General features: G+C 46.0%; 1 protein-coding gene across 1 annotated transcript in view; it reads right to left on the reverse strand.

The window, feature by feature from the left end:
- Nucleotides 1-13,317, reverse strand: part of DPY19L4 (dpy-19 like 4) — a 672,410-nt gene that overhangs the window by 191,691 nt on the left and 467,402 nt on the right. The window contains exons 15-16 of the mRNA XM_078687017.1: nt 4,306-4,362; nt 664-746 (exon numbers count right to left, since the gene is read on the reverse strand). Coding sequence (XP_078543143.1) covers nt 664-746; nt 4,306-4,362 — 140 coding nt within the window. The remainder of the gene's footprint in view (nt 1-663; nt 747-4,305; nt 4,363-13,317) is intronic.

The following is a 13,317-nucleotide window of genomic DNA, read 5'->3' on the forward strand; positions in this document are numbered from 1 at the left end:
AGTTCCTCCTGCGCGCAGCACAACACAGTCCTAATGAAAAATATTTGACAAGGGGACTGTATGCGTTCATGCACGCCATGAGGCTCACTGGTGATGTCACGATGGTGACTGCCAGGTGCTGCCATGGACCGGCCAAGACAACAAACATCACTGCGCCTCAGCCTTGCCTCCACTTGCAGCGGACAAGGCTCTGCTCGGGAGGAAAGGGCCACAAGATTCAGGCACTAACACCTCCTCGCCACCCCAGGGTTGGTAGAGCAGTGCGTCTAGCTAGCAAACCAAAACCCCCCTGCATTTCTCACAGACATGTCCTAGTGCCTGGATGCATGGTGCCTAAACGGCCTCCTTGTATGCTATTGTGCCCTGGCCCAGTGGCCTGAGTCTACACTGGCAGCACACACTCTCAGGCTCAGCTTCAGACCACCATGGGGGTAAAGTCACACACTACCAGTGACAACAATTGCCAGTGACCATTCCAGACCTCATAGCAAATGAACACAGCTTGCAAAACTCACTTTAAAAGTGGCGCAGCACCTGGCAGGTACTTTGAGCAATGTGTAAAGAACACTTTTGTACACTTACTAAGATTCTAAAAGAAATAAATACACTCATAATTTTCAAAGGGCAGGAAAAACATGAAATGGCCATGCAGTCGGCACTTACTTTATCCAGTTCATAAGTTCAATAGTATCAGGTTTATAGAAATCCTCTTCTTGTGGAAATTCCAGTTCTACTTTAGGAGTAAACTAAATAGGGAACAAAGATTTTTAATACAGGAAAACACAAGTAGTCAGGATGCAGGCAAAAAAAAGATATGATCATACATGAAATAGATCAACTGTACCAAACAACCTTTCATTGGAGAATATATGGTACACACTACTGCAACTACTCAGATATAGTAGTTTGCTGAGAAATCATCAAAAACAGACTAATGGCAACATGCAGAAGGAATGATTATACAGAAATGGGAACAGGGTACGCCACACAAGGTTAGCAAAGAACACTGAATTTGTTTTTTTTTATTTGTAGAAAAGCAATCGTTTAAAACAAAACCCATATTTTCAAAGTGTTTTACTTCTAGGAACAAATTGTAAATTAAGCAAGACAAATACCTAAAGGAACCCTCCATTACACAGCTTTTACAGAAAGCTACATAACACTATGAAACTGGACCACGGCTAAATGGTAGAGACAAGGTTCATAAATGACTTAAAAAGTGAAGGAGGGCAGGTGTATTACCCATCACATTCTAAATGTGCCAGGGGAGTGGTACTCCGAACACAAAGAGGGGTAGTATTCTGAGTAGGAAGCATGTGTTGGGCCACAACTGCAGCTATATTATTTCCTACAGTACTCGGGAAAAAGAGATTATCGGCATCTTTATTTAAGTCATCCCACAATATGTTCATGATATATAAAAAGCTTTTTTATAAACATAAAAACCAAACAAAGAAAATAAAAGTGAAATTTTGAAATTTTTCAATGCAACTCCGCACTTTATAACCCATCTCAGTTTTTCTGAATATTTTCAAGAGAGCCACTAACAGTTTTGGAATAATCAGTCCCCGGCATGAGATCATAATATAATCACATCACAAAGCATCAAATTAAAAAAGCAACCACTACAATCTCTATGCAAATGTAATAATGAATAAAGGGCTGTTTGTACATCAATGAATAGCCTAAACATTTTTTAAAACATTTTTAAAATTCTAAAGAGCAATAATTTAATTTTTCACTAAACAATTATTGAAACAGAGCCAAAGTATCTTTCATTATACACTTTTTGATTACTAAAACGAGTATGTAAAAATGTAACCCAATATTGCACCAGCACTGAGCACTTTCATAAGATATAGTCAAAGTCCTGTATAGCATTGTTACATAAAGGGCTGGTGCACCGTGTAGCAGAAATGCATATCCAATCCACTGAGGCTCCATCTATCACCTCTCAGTACAAGGACTAGGTTACTTACCCTGTAAGCATCTGTTTGTGGTATGCAGTGCTATAGCTTCACATGCTGTGCATACTCCTGCCATCTAAGGGTTGAGAACGGATGTGTGCAACTTGTTTTTCTTGGAAGAAGTGTTCCGCAGGTGCATCAGCAACATTGTTAGATTGTTCTCCATCATGGCGGGTGAGGATGGAAATGGAGCTTTAGTGGGTGGGTGGGCATATGTGGACCACTACATGCCACAAACTGATGCTAACAGGGTAAGTAACAGTCTGTTCACGGTATGTGTAGCTGTAGATGCACATTCTGTGCATAGACTGTAAAGCAGTTCTCTCGTAAGTTGTGGCTAGCCAGAGGATGTTGCAGAGGACTGAAAAAGGGTAGGTAGTACAGCCTAGCCAACATATGCTTGCAAACATGCTAGGACATCAACACCATAGTGTTTGGTAGATGTGTGTTGAGTGGACCAAGTAACTGCTTCACATATATCAGCTATAGGAATGTTATCAAGGAAGGCCATGGAAGCCCGTTTTTTGCAGGTAGTATGGGGCATTGGTGGGACAGACAGTTGTCTTTTAGCCTAGGCATAGCAAGTTGGAATGCATTTGTCCAGCCATCTGACAATGATCGCTTTGGAGAGAGGATGGCCCTTGTGTGGTGTGGTTTAGGCGACAAAGTTGTTGTGTGTTGCAAAGAGACTTTATTCTAGGTGGGCTATTTGACATCTTGTGTGTGGAAGGCTCTCTCTGCTACAGAGTCTGGATATGGGGAAAACACAGGGAGCTCAACTGTCTGTTTAAGATGGAAGGGGGATACCACCTTAGGCAGAAACTTTAGGGTAGTATTGAGGATGACTCCGTTGTTGTGTACTTGGAAGAAATATTCCTCTAGGGTAAGAGATCGATACTTGCTCATTCTCCTGCGAGAAACTGTAGATGGCATGAGTGAAGGGGTTCGCCACATGAATCGAGTTAGGACCACACTGAGGTTCCAGATAGGGGTCAGGGGTTCTCTGTCTGGAATAAGTTGTTTAAGTCCTTCAATGCAGACTTTGATGACTGGGATTTTGAATAACGAGAAATGTTTACTATTTTGTAGGTAGGCTGCAGTTGCAGGAGGATAGAGGAGTAGGCAAGGCCGGACATATGCAGATGAAGTAGGTCACATACTATGCCGAGGACCTCTGGTTTCAATTGGTCAATGTGTTTAGGAAGACAGTAATGGACAAAATGTATCCATTTGGTTACATAGCAGGCCTGTGTAGTGGATCTGAGGGCTCTTTAAGGATGGACATGGATTCTGGAGGCAGTTTTAGGTAGCCAAACTCTAAGACCTGAGAAGCCAAAGTGCCAGATTGCGATGTCTGGGGTTGGGGTGCCTGACGGTGCCCTGGTTCTGAGTCAGAATGTCTGGGCTACTCCAAGAGATCTGGCAGAATGCACACCATATTATGCTCTCTAGCATAGTTAAACTTAGGTAGGGTTATTAGTATGATATATATTCATATTATCACTGCAACGTGCAATGGTTGAACTATTTATCATTTTCACCATTCTTGTAATGCTGTTAATAATGGAATTCAATTGCTTATTTCATTAGCCCAGGTGGTGGCCAACAGAGACGTGGCCAAGAACTGGGGTGCGTCAGCGGTACCCTCAATACAAGAATGGCAGAGGGGGATAGACCTCTACGTGGTAAGCAAAAAGGTGACTTATAGTGGTAGAAGCTGTCCCTGCAAGTTTTACAAGGTATGGGGATGGTGGAGGACTTAGTATGGAATGGGGACCCTGGAGGGAGACTTTGGGGTGACACCAGGTGTGAGACTCCTGAACAGAGGCAATGGCTATGGGACTGGTCACAATTGTCTATCATGCATTGCTGCTTTATATGATGTTCTGGTGTGTCCTAAGAGGTACGTTAAACACCCTATTGCAGCAATGTACAATGTAGTAAATGACTGTATTGCCTTCGTTGGTTTATTTATCTATATGAAACCTGAAAAAATAGAAATACATTTAAGAAAAAAAATCCAATTGCTTCCATAATATTTGAAATGCCAATGTGTGTATTTCTTGTGTCTCCCTTTGGGCATGGCTAAAGTAATAAAAGATTAGACCGGTTTCCACGAATTCCTTGGGAGGGTGATCATGTTCTGAGGTTGCAGATACCATCAAGTACCCCGTCAGGTTTAGGGGTCAGGATAGTACACTGTGAGTTAGCCAGGAATTGGGCTAACATATTCTGATAGTATGAGTGGACTCAGTCCCCGATACTCGGACGTCTAAACGCACACTGTTAATTACTTAGTAAGAACCATACAACAGAAATATGAGATAAATATACTTACTTCTCTATATAACATAGTGCCTATAAGCGAGGGCACTATGAAGCTCAGAAGGACAGCCTGTCAAAACAAGAAAAACACAAGATTATGTTAAAAATATTTCCACAAGAACTTAATCGTCATAGCATCTTTATCAAATCATTAACTGGCAGCAGCAATACAACCAATATTTTAGAAAGATGGAGTCATCACCATTAAATTCCAATTGGAATAATCATCTAGGCATCTTCAATATTAGTTTACGAACTACTGACCAAGGTAATGGTTAAAGAAGGAAGAGTTACTTATCTGTAATCCTAGTTCTCTTCCATGGGAATCCTCATCAAAGTTATGAACACTGAATTGCCCCACCCATGCCTGGGATCCTGAGCACTCTATCTTTTCAGGGCAAAAGTGTGTTTAAATAAAGAAACAATGTCTTTTTCCAGTCTATTGGCAGGCTAAACTGGTCAAACTTCATTTATTTTTCATTTAAGAAAAGAAGCTAATTAACTCAAGCAGTATCTACAGTAATCCCTTAACTACTGATGCTTTTCAAACTACACTACTGAGCCCCTTTTTATGTTTGGGGTACTGCACGCTTCCATTGCCGATCCACGGCAGGATAGAATCTGAAGTTAACTTCAGTGTAATTTATTTAATGGTCGTTTGACCATGTTTTGTCATTATGACCGTAACTTAACACACATTACAATGTCCCATCGAAAGAACAGACTCCATTAAGTACATATATAAATATATGAACAAATGTTTCTGTGACGATAAAATTAGTCGCATTGGCCGATACACGGCGCAAAGTTCTAACACAAATTATATACTGTAATGTATTATGTTGATGCATACCGACACCACTCAAAGATGGCGCGATGTTATTGTGGACGGATTAGTCCGCCTTTCATGTCTATGTCAGGTTTTGGCGCCGCTTTAAAAACATGAAACTGCATTGCTCGTTGTTGAACCACTGACGAAGGGACGCTGTCCCGAAACGCGTTTGCTTGAGTAAACACCTCCGCTGTATGAATTTGAGCCCGGGAGTGCCGTGTCTTTATTCCTGGCCCGGCTGGGCATGTGTGGAAAGGACTGGAGCTGTAATTAATTAATATATATATATATATATATATATATATATATATATATATATATATATATATATATATATATATATATATATATATATATATATATATATATATATATATATATATATATATATATATATATATATATATATATATATATATATATATATATGGAATGCTTTCAGAGCTAGGAACACAGCTAATAACTCCAGATGGTTGATGTGGAGTAGTTTTTGCATTGGTGTCCACCTTCCCTGCGTGGTGTAATGCAGTAGGTGGGCTCCCCAGCCGGAGAGCGATGCGTCCGCTGTTAGTATGATTTGTGGAACTGGCTCTAGGAATAGTCGGCCTTTTGACATGTTTTATGTGTTCCACCATTGCAGAGAGCGATGAGTGCGACTGTCTACCAACACTAGGTCTGTTAACTGACCTTGAGCCTGGTTCCATTGGCGTGCTAGACATTCTTGAAGTGGACGCATTTGCAGTCTTGCGTGAGGTACTATGAATATGCAAGATGCCATCATCCCTATGAGTTGCATAAACACTCGAGCTAGAAGCGAGTGTTGTGATTTGAATTTTGTTAGGAGCGTTTGCACACTTGTTATCCTTGCTGGAGAGGGATAAGCTCGTGCTAGTTGAGTATTGATTGTGGCTCCTAGGTACTGTTGTGTGTGTGCGATGGTAGCAGATGTGACTTGGTGTAATTTACTGTGAAGCCTACGTTGTGGAGTAACAGCATTGTATTGTGAGTGTGTTGTACACACTGTTTGTACGATTGTGCTTTTATGAGACAGTCGTCTAGATATGGGAAGACGTGGATGTGCTGCCTTCTTAAGTGTGCTGCTACCACTGCTACACATTTGGTGAACACTCTTGGCGCTGTTGTTATTCCGAATGGGAGTGCCGTGAATTGGTAGTGCTGTCCTTCTAGCACAAATCTTAGATACTTTCTGTACGCCTGGTGAATTGGAATATGGAAGTAGGCGTCTTTGAGATATAGTGTGACAAGAAAGTCGTTCTGCAACAGGAGTGGAAGGACTTGCTGAAGTGTGACCATATGGAAATGATCTGATTGTATGTAAGCGTTTAGAGGTCTGAAGTCTAGAATAGGTCTCAGAGATCCGTCCTTCTTTGGAATTAAGAAGTACAGGGAATATACTCCTTTGCTCCTTTGATGTTTTGGCACTATCTCTATTGCATTTTTCTGCAGGAGAGAAAGTACTTCTTGTTTGAGCAGCGTTAAATGATCTTGTGACATTGGGCGCTGTTTGGGTGGTATGTTTGGGGGGGGGGTAGATGTTAGTTCTAGACAGTAACCTGACTGAATTATTTGAAGCACCCACCTATGTGATGTGATGTCTTTCCAGGCTGACAAGTATTGCTGTATCCTTCCCCCGACAGGAGTGGAATGGGGCGGGGGAAGGGGAGGGGAGTCATTGGGTAGGGGTGGAGGCAGATCGGGTGTTGTTATTCTTGCCTCTGCCTTTGTTATTGTTACCGCGGTAACCTTCCCTTTGGTAGCCCTTACTGTAGGTAGACTGAGTGGGGCTTTTGTATGTTGTGGAAGGTGTATCGGATGAATATCCTCTGTTTGCACCTCTATATGTGGAGCGACGAAATGAACGTCTGGGAGCCAGTGACTGCAGGGCTCCCATAGATTTTGCTGTGTCTGTGTCTTTTTTCATTTTTTCGAGGGAGACATCAACCTCTGGTCCAAATAAGTGTTGCTTGTCGAATGGTTGATTTAGTATAGCACTTTGGACCTCTGGCTTGAATCCAGATATACGTAGCCAAGCATGCCTGCGTAGCAGGACGCTAGTGTTGACGGCTCTGGAGGCTGTGTCTGCTGCGTCTAGCGCGCAGCGGATAGATGTGTTAAGGATAACTTTTCCCTCTTGAATTAGCTCACTAGCTCTATCTTTAAATTTATCAGGAAGATGTTGCATTATTTCCTCGAGCTCATCATAATGTGCCCTATCATAGCGTGCTAGTAAGGCTTGCGTGTTAGGAATGCGCCACATGTTTGCTGCTTGTAAGGCCGTTCTTTTCCCCCGACGCATCAAGGAGTTTAGATTCCTTGTCTGGTGGGGGAGCTTCTTCTGATGTTTGAGAGTTAGCTCTCTTACGTGCGTTAGATATGACTAGAGAGTCTAGGGGAACTGGTCCCTTTATATATGCTGGGTCAGATGGCGCAGCTTTATACTTTTTCTCCACCCTTGGGTCTATAACCCGTGTCCTGACTGGGTCTTTAACCCCTTTCATGCTCATGACGAGCTGAGCTCGTCATGCAGTACACTGCTCGTGTGCTCATGACGAGCTGAGCTCGTCATGAACAAAGGGATTTAAGGAAGTTCAGCACCAAGGGAGAATTGCTGTAGCATTGAAGGTGTTAAAGACCTGAAAGGCATGTTTAACCACGCCTTTGAGCATTGGCAAAATTGCTGAAGACCTTTGTGCGGTGTCAAATGTGTCTAGCAGGAAGTCCTCCTCTATTGCATCGGAATGCATGTCTACCCCATGGTATTGTGCTGCTCTAATCAGTAATTGGTTGAACCCCATTGTGTCTTCTGGTGGTGAGGGCCTAGAGGGGTATATGTCATCTTGTGGTACATTTGGTGCATCTGGTGTAGTATAGTCTTCCCATGGGTCTGGTGAGGCTGGAGGATAATATGGCTCCTGTGGATCAGCCCCTGTATCTGATATGTCGTCCCCATTATCATCATGTGTGCTAGATGGTGTAGGGGAGAGAGGTGGGTGAAATATGGGGGGGGGGATTGGGTGCAGGAGGCGGGGAAGGTACATGCATAGGTGAGGTAGCAATGTCCTTCTTCTTCTTTGGGGCCGGTACTAGTGCTGGTGCCTCTGCTGGTTGTTTTTGATAATGTCAATCGACCAGTTTTGAGATCCTTTATGAGAGTCTTTTGCTTTGGGTCCGGAGCAAACAAGTCTCTTTCAGGAGTGTGACCTTTCGGCGTGGAAGGTTGTTTCGGCGCCGCAGCGGCTTCTTTCGACTTTTTATCTTTGATGGGGGAAGCCAGGGTCTTTTTCGGTTCCGAAGTCTTTTTCGGTTCCGGGTGTTTTTTCGGATCCGATACTTTTTTCGGCTCCGGTGCGTGCTTCGGCACCGGTGCTTTCTTGGTGCCGGAAGCTTTCGTCCGCTCCGAAGTTGGTTTGGGTGCCGAGGGGACTGAGTGTTTCGGTGCCGATGGCTTCGGAGTGGTACCAGGCGTTTTTTTCGGTGCCAGTGAGTGTGTGCCGGCACCGAGTGGGGGTCGACTCGAGCCCGAGTCGCCCGAAGGCCTTATTGACTTCTTGGCCGAGCCCGAAGGTGGGGCCGTGGAAGTAGAGTCTTGGTGTGCATCCGAGCCCGAGGGCGAGGGTGTGACCGTAGCCTTTTTTGTGTGCGTCGAGGGAGGGCTGGGGTCGACGGTCTTATTTACGACCCGCTGCACTGGAGATACGTCCTTGACATCAGAATCCTCTTCCTTCGAATTGCTGTCGACGTCGTGTTCTTCTGGGACGTCGACGCCTTCCTGGAAAATGTCGTCTGGAATCGAAGCTGAAGATCTTTGAGCCATTGTTCGTCTGGCTCTCCGGTCCCGGATAGTCTTTTTGGAGCGGAAGGAGGCAGAGGCTGAACAGTCCTTGGCCTCATGCTCCGGAGAGAGGCAGAGGTTACAGACCTTGTGGAGGTCGGTGTGGGGAAACTAGGTGGCCATCTATGCATAGTGTGCAATCTGCAGCTCATATGCCTCGAACATATATATATATATTTGTTGGCTGTCCCAAAACATGAAATACCCAGACCCAACAACTGAGCTGCAGCAAACAATGATATTTCCTTGTGTACATACCATGCCCCAATGCATAAAAATATCATGAATGGAACATCGGTATGAAGGGGACCTAGGTATTTCTGAAATGTGGCCCATGCACAAATGCACAAAGAATATATATAATGAATGGAAAATGGGTACGAAGAAACCTAGTCATAGTCATGTTTTACTGATTCTAGATACTGACTCTAGGAATAGTGGTTATTTGCACAACTTTGATTTTGGGGCTAGCCATGCTATTGTGTTTCAGAGGGCAAATTGATGTATGTGATCTTTCTTGCACACTGGATTACACCTGGGAGCCAATGATGGAAAGAAGAACAAGTTACTTACCTTCGGTAACAATGCATCTGTAACAGACGTATGTTAGTTGTAGATTCCTTACCGTAGAATTTCCCCCAGGTGTCAGTCTGGATCCAGAGAGGTTCCTTTAGCAGTACCCCCGTGCGTCGGTCGGTGGTGTCGGTCGACTCCGTGTCTGTCGTCTGGGTCGCCGCAATGACGTCACGGTGCCTACTTATACGCCACCCTTGCGCGCGGAGGTCAGTTCTGATACGACTTTCCACGCCAGGAGCGCAGAGCCGTGCAAGACACTGACCACTGGTGTGCCACAACTAGGGCCCTGTATAGGAGTCCCTATCCCTAGAAATCAGTTTGCAGAGCGGGGAGGATGGTTGGGCGGTAAGGAATCTACAACTAACATATCTCTCTTACAGATACATTGTTACCGAAGGTAATTTAACTTGTTCATCTGAAAGAGACAGTTGGTTGAAGATTCCTTACCTTAGAATAGATACCCCAGCAATACCATCCCCGGAGGAGGGTGTGCGAACCAAGTTCAGACGAGAAAATCCTGGAGGACCGAATGGGCAAAACAGCCGTCCCTTCGGACTTGGCTGTCCAGGAAGTAATGTCTGGTAAACATGTGCAGAGATGCCCACGTTGCCGCATGGCAGATATCAAGAAGTGGGACTCCAAATGCCAATGCAGTGGTTGCTGCTGTAGTCCTAGTGGAATGAGCACGCAATCCCACTGGAGGATCCTTCTTAGCTAAAGCATAGCAGATCTTTATACAAAGGACAATCCGTCAAAAAATTGTATGTTTTTGAACAGCCCGGCCTTTCTTGGCACCTACATATCCAATAAAGAGTTGATTATCCACCAGGAAATCTTTGGTGCGGTCAAGGTTGAATGACAGCGCACGTTTAGGGTCCAGACGGTGTAGTCTCTCCTCCTCCTTGGAAGGGTGTGGAGGTGGGAAAAAGGTGGGCATAGTGATAGATTGTCCTACATGAAATGGTTTAACCAGTTTAGGCAGAAACTAAGGCCTCATTCTAAGCACCACTTGGTCCGAATGCACAGAGAAGAAAGGGGGCTTGGAAGACAGCTTGAAGCTCACTCACCCTGCGAGCAGAGGTGATGGCCACAAGGACGGCAGTTTTGAGAGTGAGGAGCCTAAAGAGGCTCGAAGGGACCCCACATACGGTATGTAAGAACAAGATTCAAATCCCACTGTGGCATTATTAAAGGAGATGGAGGAAATAGATGAGTAATGCCCTTAAAGAACCTTTTAATAATAGGAGACTTGAACAAGAATGGCTGATCTGGTAGCCGAAGAAAAGCAGAGATAGCTGCAAGATAACCTTTGAGAGAGCCTAGAGCTGGGCCAAAGAAAGATATACAAAGTATCTCTGAAAGAGGGGCAGAAAGGGGATCCACAGCCTTTGCTGTGCACCATGCCACAAACTTGTTCCATCTACAGGCGTATACCGATTTAATGGAGGGATGGCTGGCTGCCAAGGGGTAGTCTGATCGGAGGATCGATGGTCATGCTCAGAAGCTCCGAGTACCAGACTCTTTGTGCCCAGTCCGGAGCCACAAGAATAACTTGAGCCCGGTCGCGCTTGATCTTCTTAAACACTCAGGGCAGAAGTGGTACAGGAAGCCGCAGTTCCACTTGCGACGAAAAGCCTTGCAGAGCAAGTGTCGCTTTGGAAACTCCAACGCGCAAAACTGCTGACCGAGCGCGTTCTCTTCGGTGGCGAATTGATCTAACCAAGGCTCTCCCCACTGCTGAAAGAGACCTTGCACCACCTCTGAGTGAAGACTCCATTCGTGATCGACCAAGCACCAATGGCTAAGTTCGTTCACCCTGGCATTCAAAGAACCAGCCAGGTGTTGAACCACCAGGGTCAAGCCCTGATGTTCCAGCCTTGTCCAGAGGCGAAAAGCCTGCTGACAAAGGGTCCACGACCCCACCCCGCCCGGTTTGTTGCAGTATCACATGGTAGTGGTGTTGTCTGTGAATACCAGCACCACTTTCCCTTTGAGAGAGGGAAGGAATGCTTTCAGTGCCAGTCGGATCGCCGGAGCTCCAGGTTGATATGGAGACCAGACACTCTGATCTCCGTCTCTCCCAGATGGCCGCCCCAGGAGTGACGCATCTGTCACCACAATTAGATCTGGCTGCCTCTGACCCAATCTTGGTTCGTTAGCCACCACTGCAGTTGTTGTGCAATTCCCTCTGAGATCTGAATGTAGTCGGAAAGATTCCCCTGATGCTGCGTCCACTGGTCCTACACATCCCACTGCAGAGCCCGCATATGCTGTACGGCCTGATCCACTAGCAGGATGCAGGAGGCCATGAGGACCAGAAGCCTCAGAGTAATTTTCATCGAAATCCGGGGATAGAGGCTGAAACATTGGTATCATAGCCCGAATATTCTGGACTCTCTGCTCGGGAGGATAGGTCCAAAAGTGCACTGTGTACAGAACAGCTCAGATGAAAGGGAGTGACTGAGAGGGAGTCAAGTGTGACTTTGGCCCATTTATAGTGAACCCCCAGCAAGTATAGGAGGTCCGCCGTAGTCTGGAGGTGGGAGATGACATCCTGCGGCGAGCCAGTCTTCAACAGTCAGTCGTCGAAGTAGGGGAAGACTGGAACCCCTGATCTGCGCAGATGAGCTGCATCCACTGCCATCACACCTTTGTGAACACCCGAGGGGGACTGGTAAGGCCAAAGGGAAGCACAGTGAACTGAAAGCGCTCGTGATCCACCGTGAACCGTAGATAGAGTCTGTGGGTTGGCAAGACTTGAATATGGAACTAAGCGTCCTGCAAGTCCATCGCCACCATCCAGTATCCGGGGTCGAGGCCAGACAGGACCTGAGTCAACATGAGCATCTTGAACTTCTTTCGGAGGAAGCAGTTGAGGGCCCTGAGGTCTAGAATAGGACGCAGGCCTTTGTCCTTCTTGGGCACCAGAAAGTAGCGGGAATAGCAGCCACGACCTACTTCTTGTGCAGATACCCTCTCTATAGCTCCCTTGGGCAAGAGAGCTGAGACTTCCTGGTGGACAAGTGCCAAATGATCCTCCGTTATGAGTTTGTAAGACGTGGCATGGAGGGAGGAGTAGTCTTGAAGGGGAGGAATAGCCCCTTCGTACGATTTGCAAAACCCACCTGTCCGACGTGATGGATTGCCAGAGGAGGTGATGGTGAATCTTGCCTCCAACTGACCATTGATGAACCTGAAACATCAGACTAGGAAGGTTTGGAGGCTGCAGCGGTGGAGGAAGGGTGGACTGGCCCGCCCGCTGGGTCCCAGACCTGCGAGGTTGCTGGGTCCCACGTCAGAGGCTGGGCAGTGAAACGGTGGCTAGACTAGGCCAGACGTGGTTGGACGACCCCTTCCGTAGCCACGAAAGGGACGAGAAGCAGACTGCAGTGGGCGAGTGAGGCCCAAAGATCTGGCCGCAGCTCTAGAATCTTTAAGTCCTCCAGCGCCTGCTTGTTGTCAAAAGGCATGTTCATCAAAGTTGACTGGACATCCCCCGAAAAGCCAGATGTCCTCCACCAAGCGTAGTGCCTCAGGGCTACCAAGATGGCAATCGTACTACCTAGTGAGTTGGTGGTGTCCAGTCCACATCTAATGGCAAATTAGGCTACGTCCCTCCCATCCGCAACTGCCTGGGAGAGAACAGCCAGGGCCTCCTCCAGGCATTGAGGCAGCACCTGCTTGACCGTATCCCAGAAGGCTTGGGAGTCGCGGCCCAAGAGGCACGCGGTATTCACCGACCGCAGTGTCAAACTGGAGGAAGT

This window comes from Lissotriton helveticus, chromosome 4_1, assembly GCF_964261635.1.
Source record: "Lissotriton helveticus chromosome 4_1, aLisHel1.1, whole genome shotgun sequence".
NCBI lineage: Eukaryota > Metazoa > Chordata > Amphibia > Caudata > Salamandridae > Lissotriton > Lissotriton helveticus.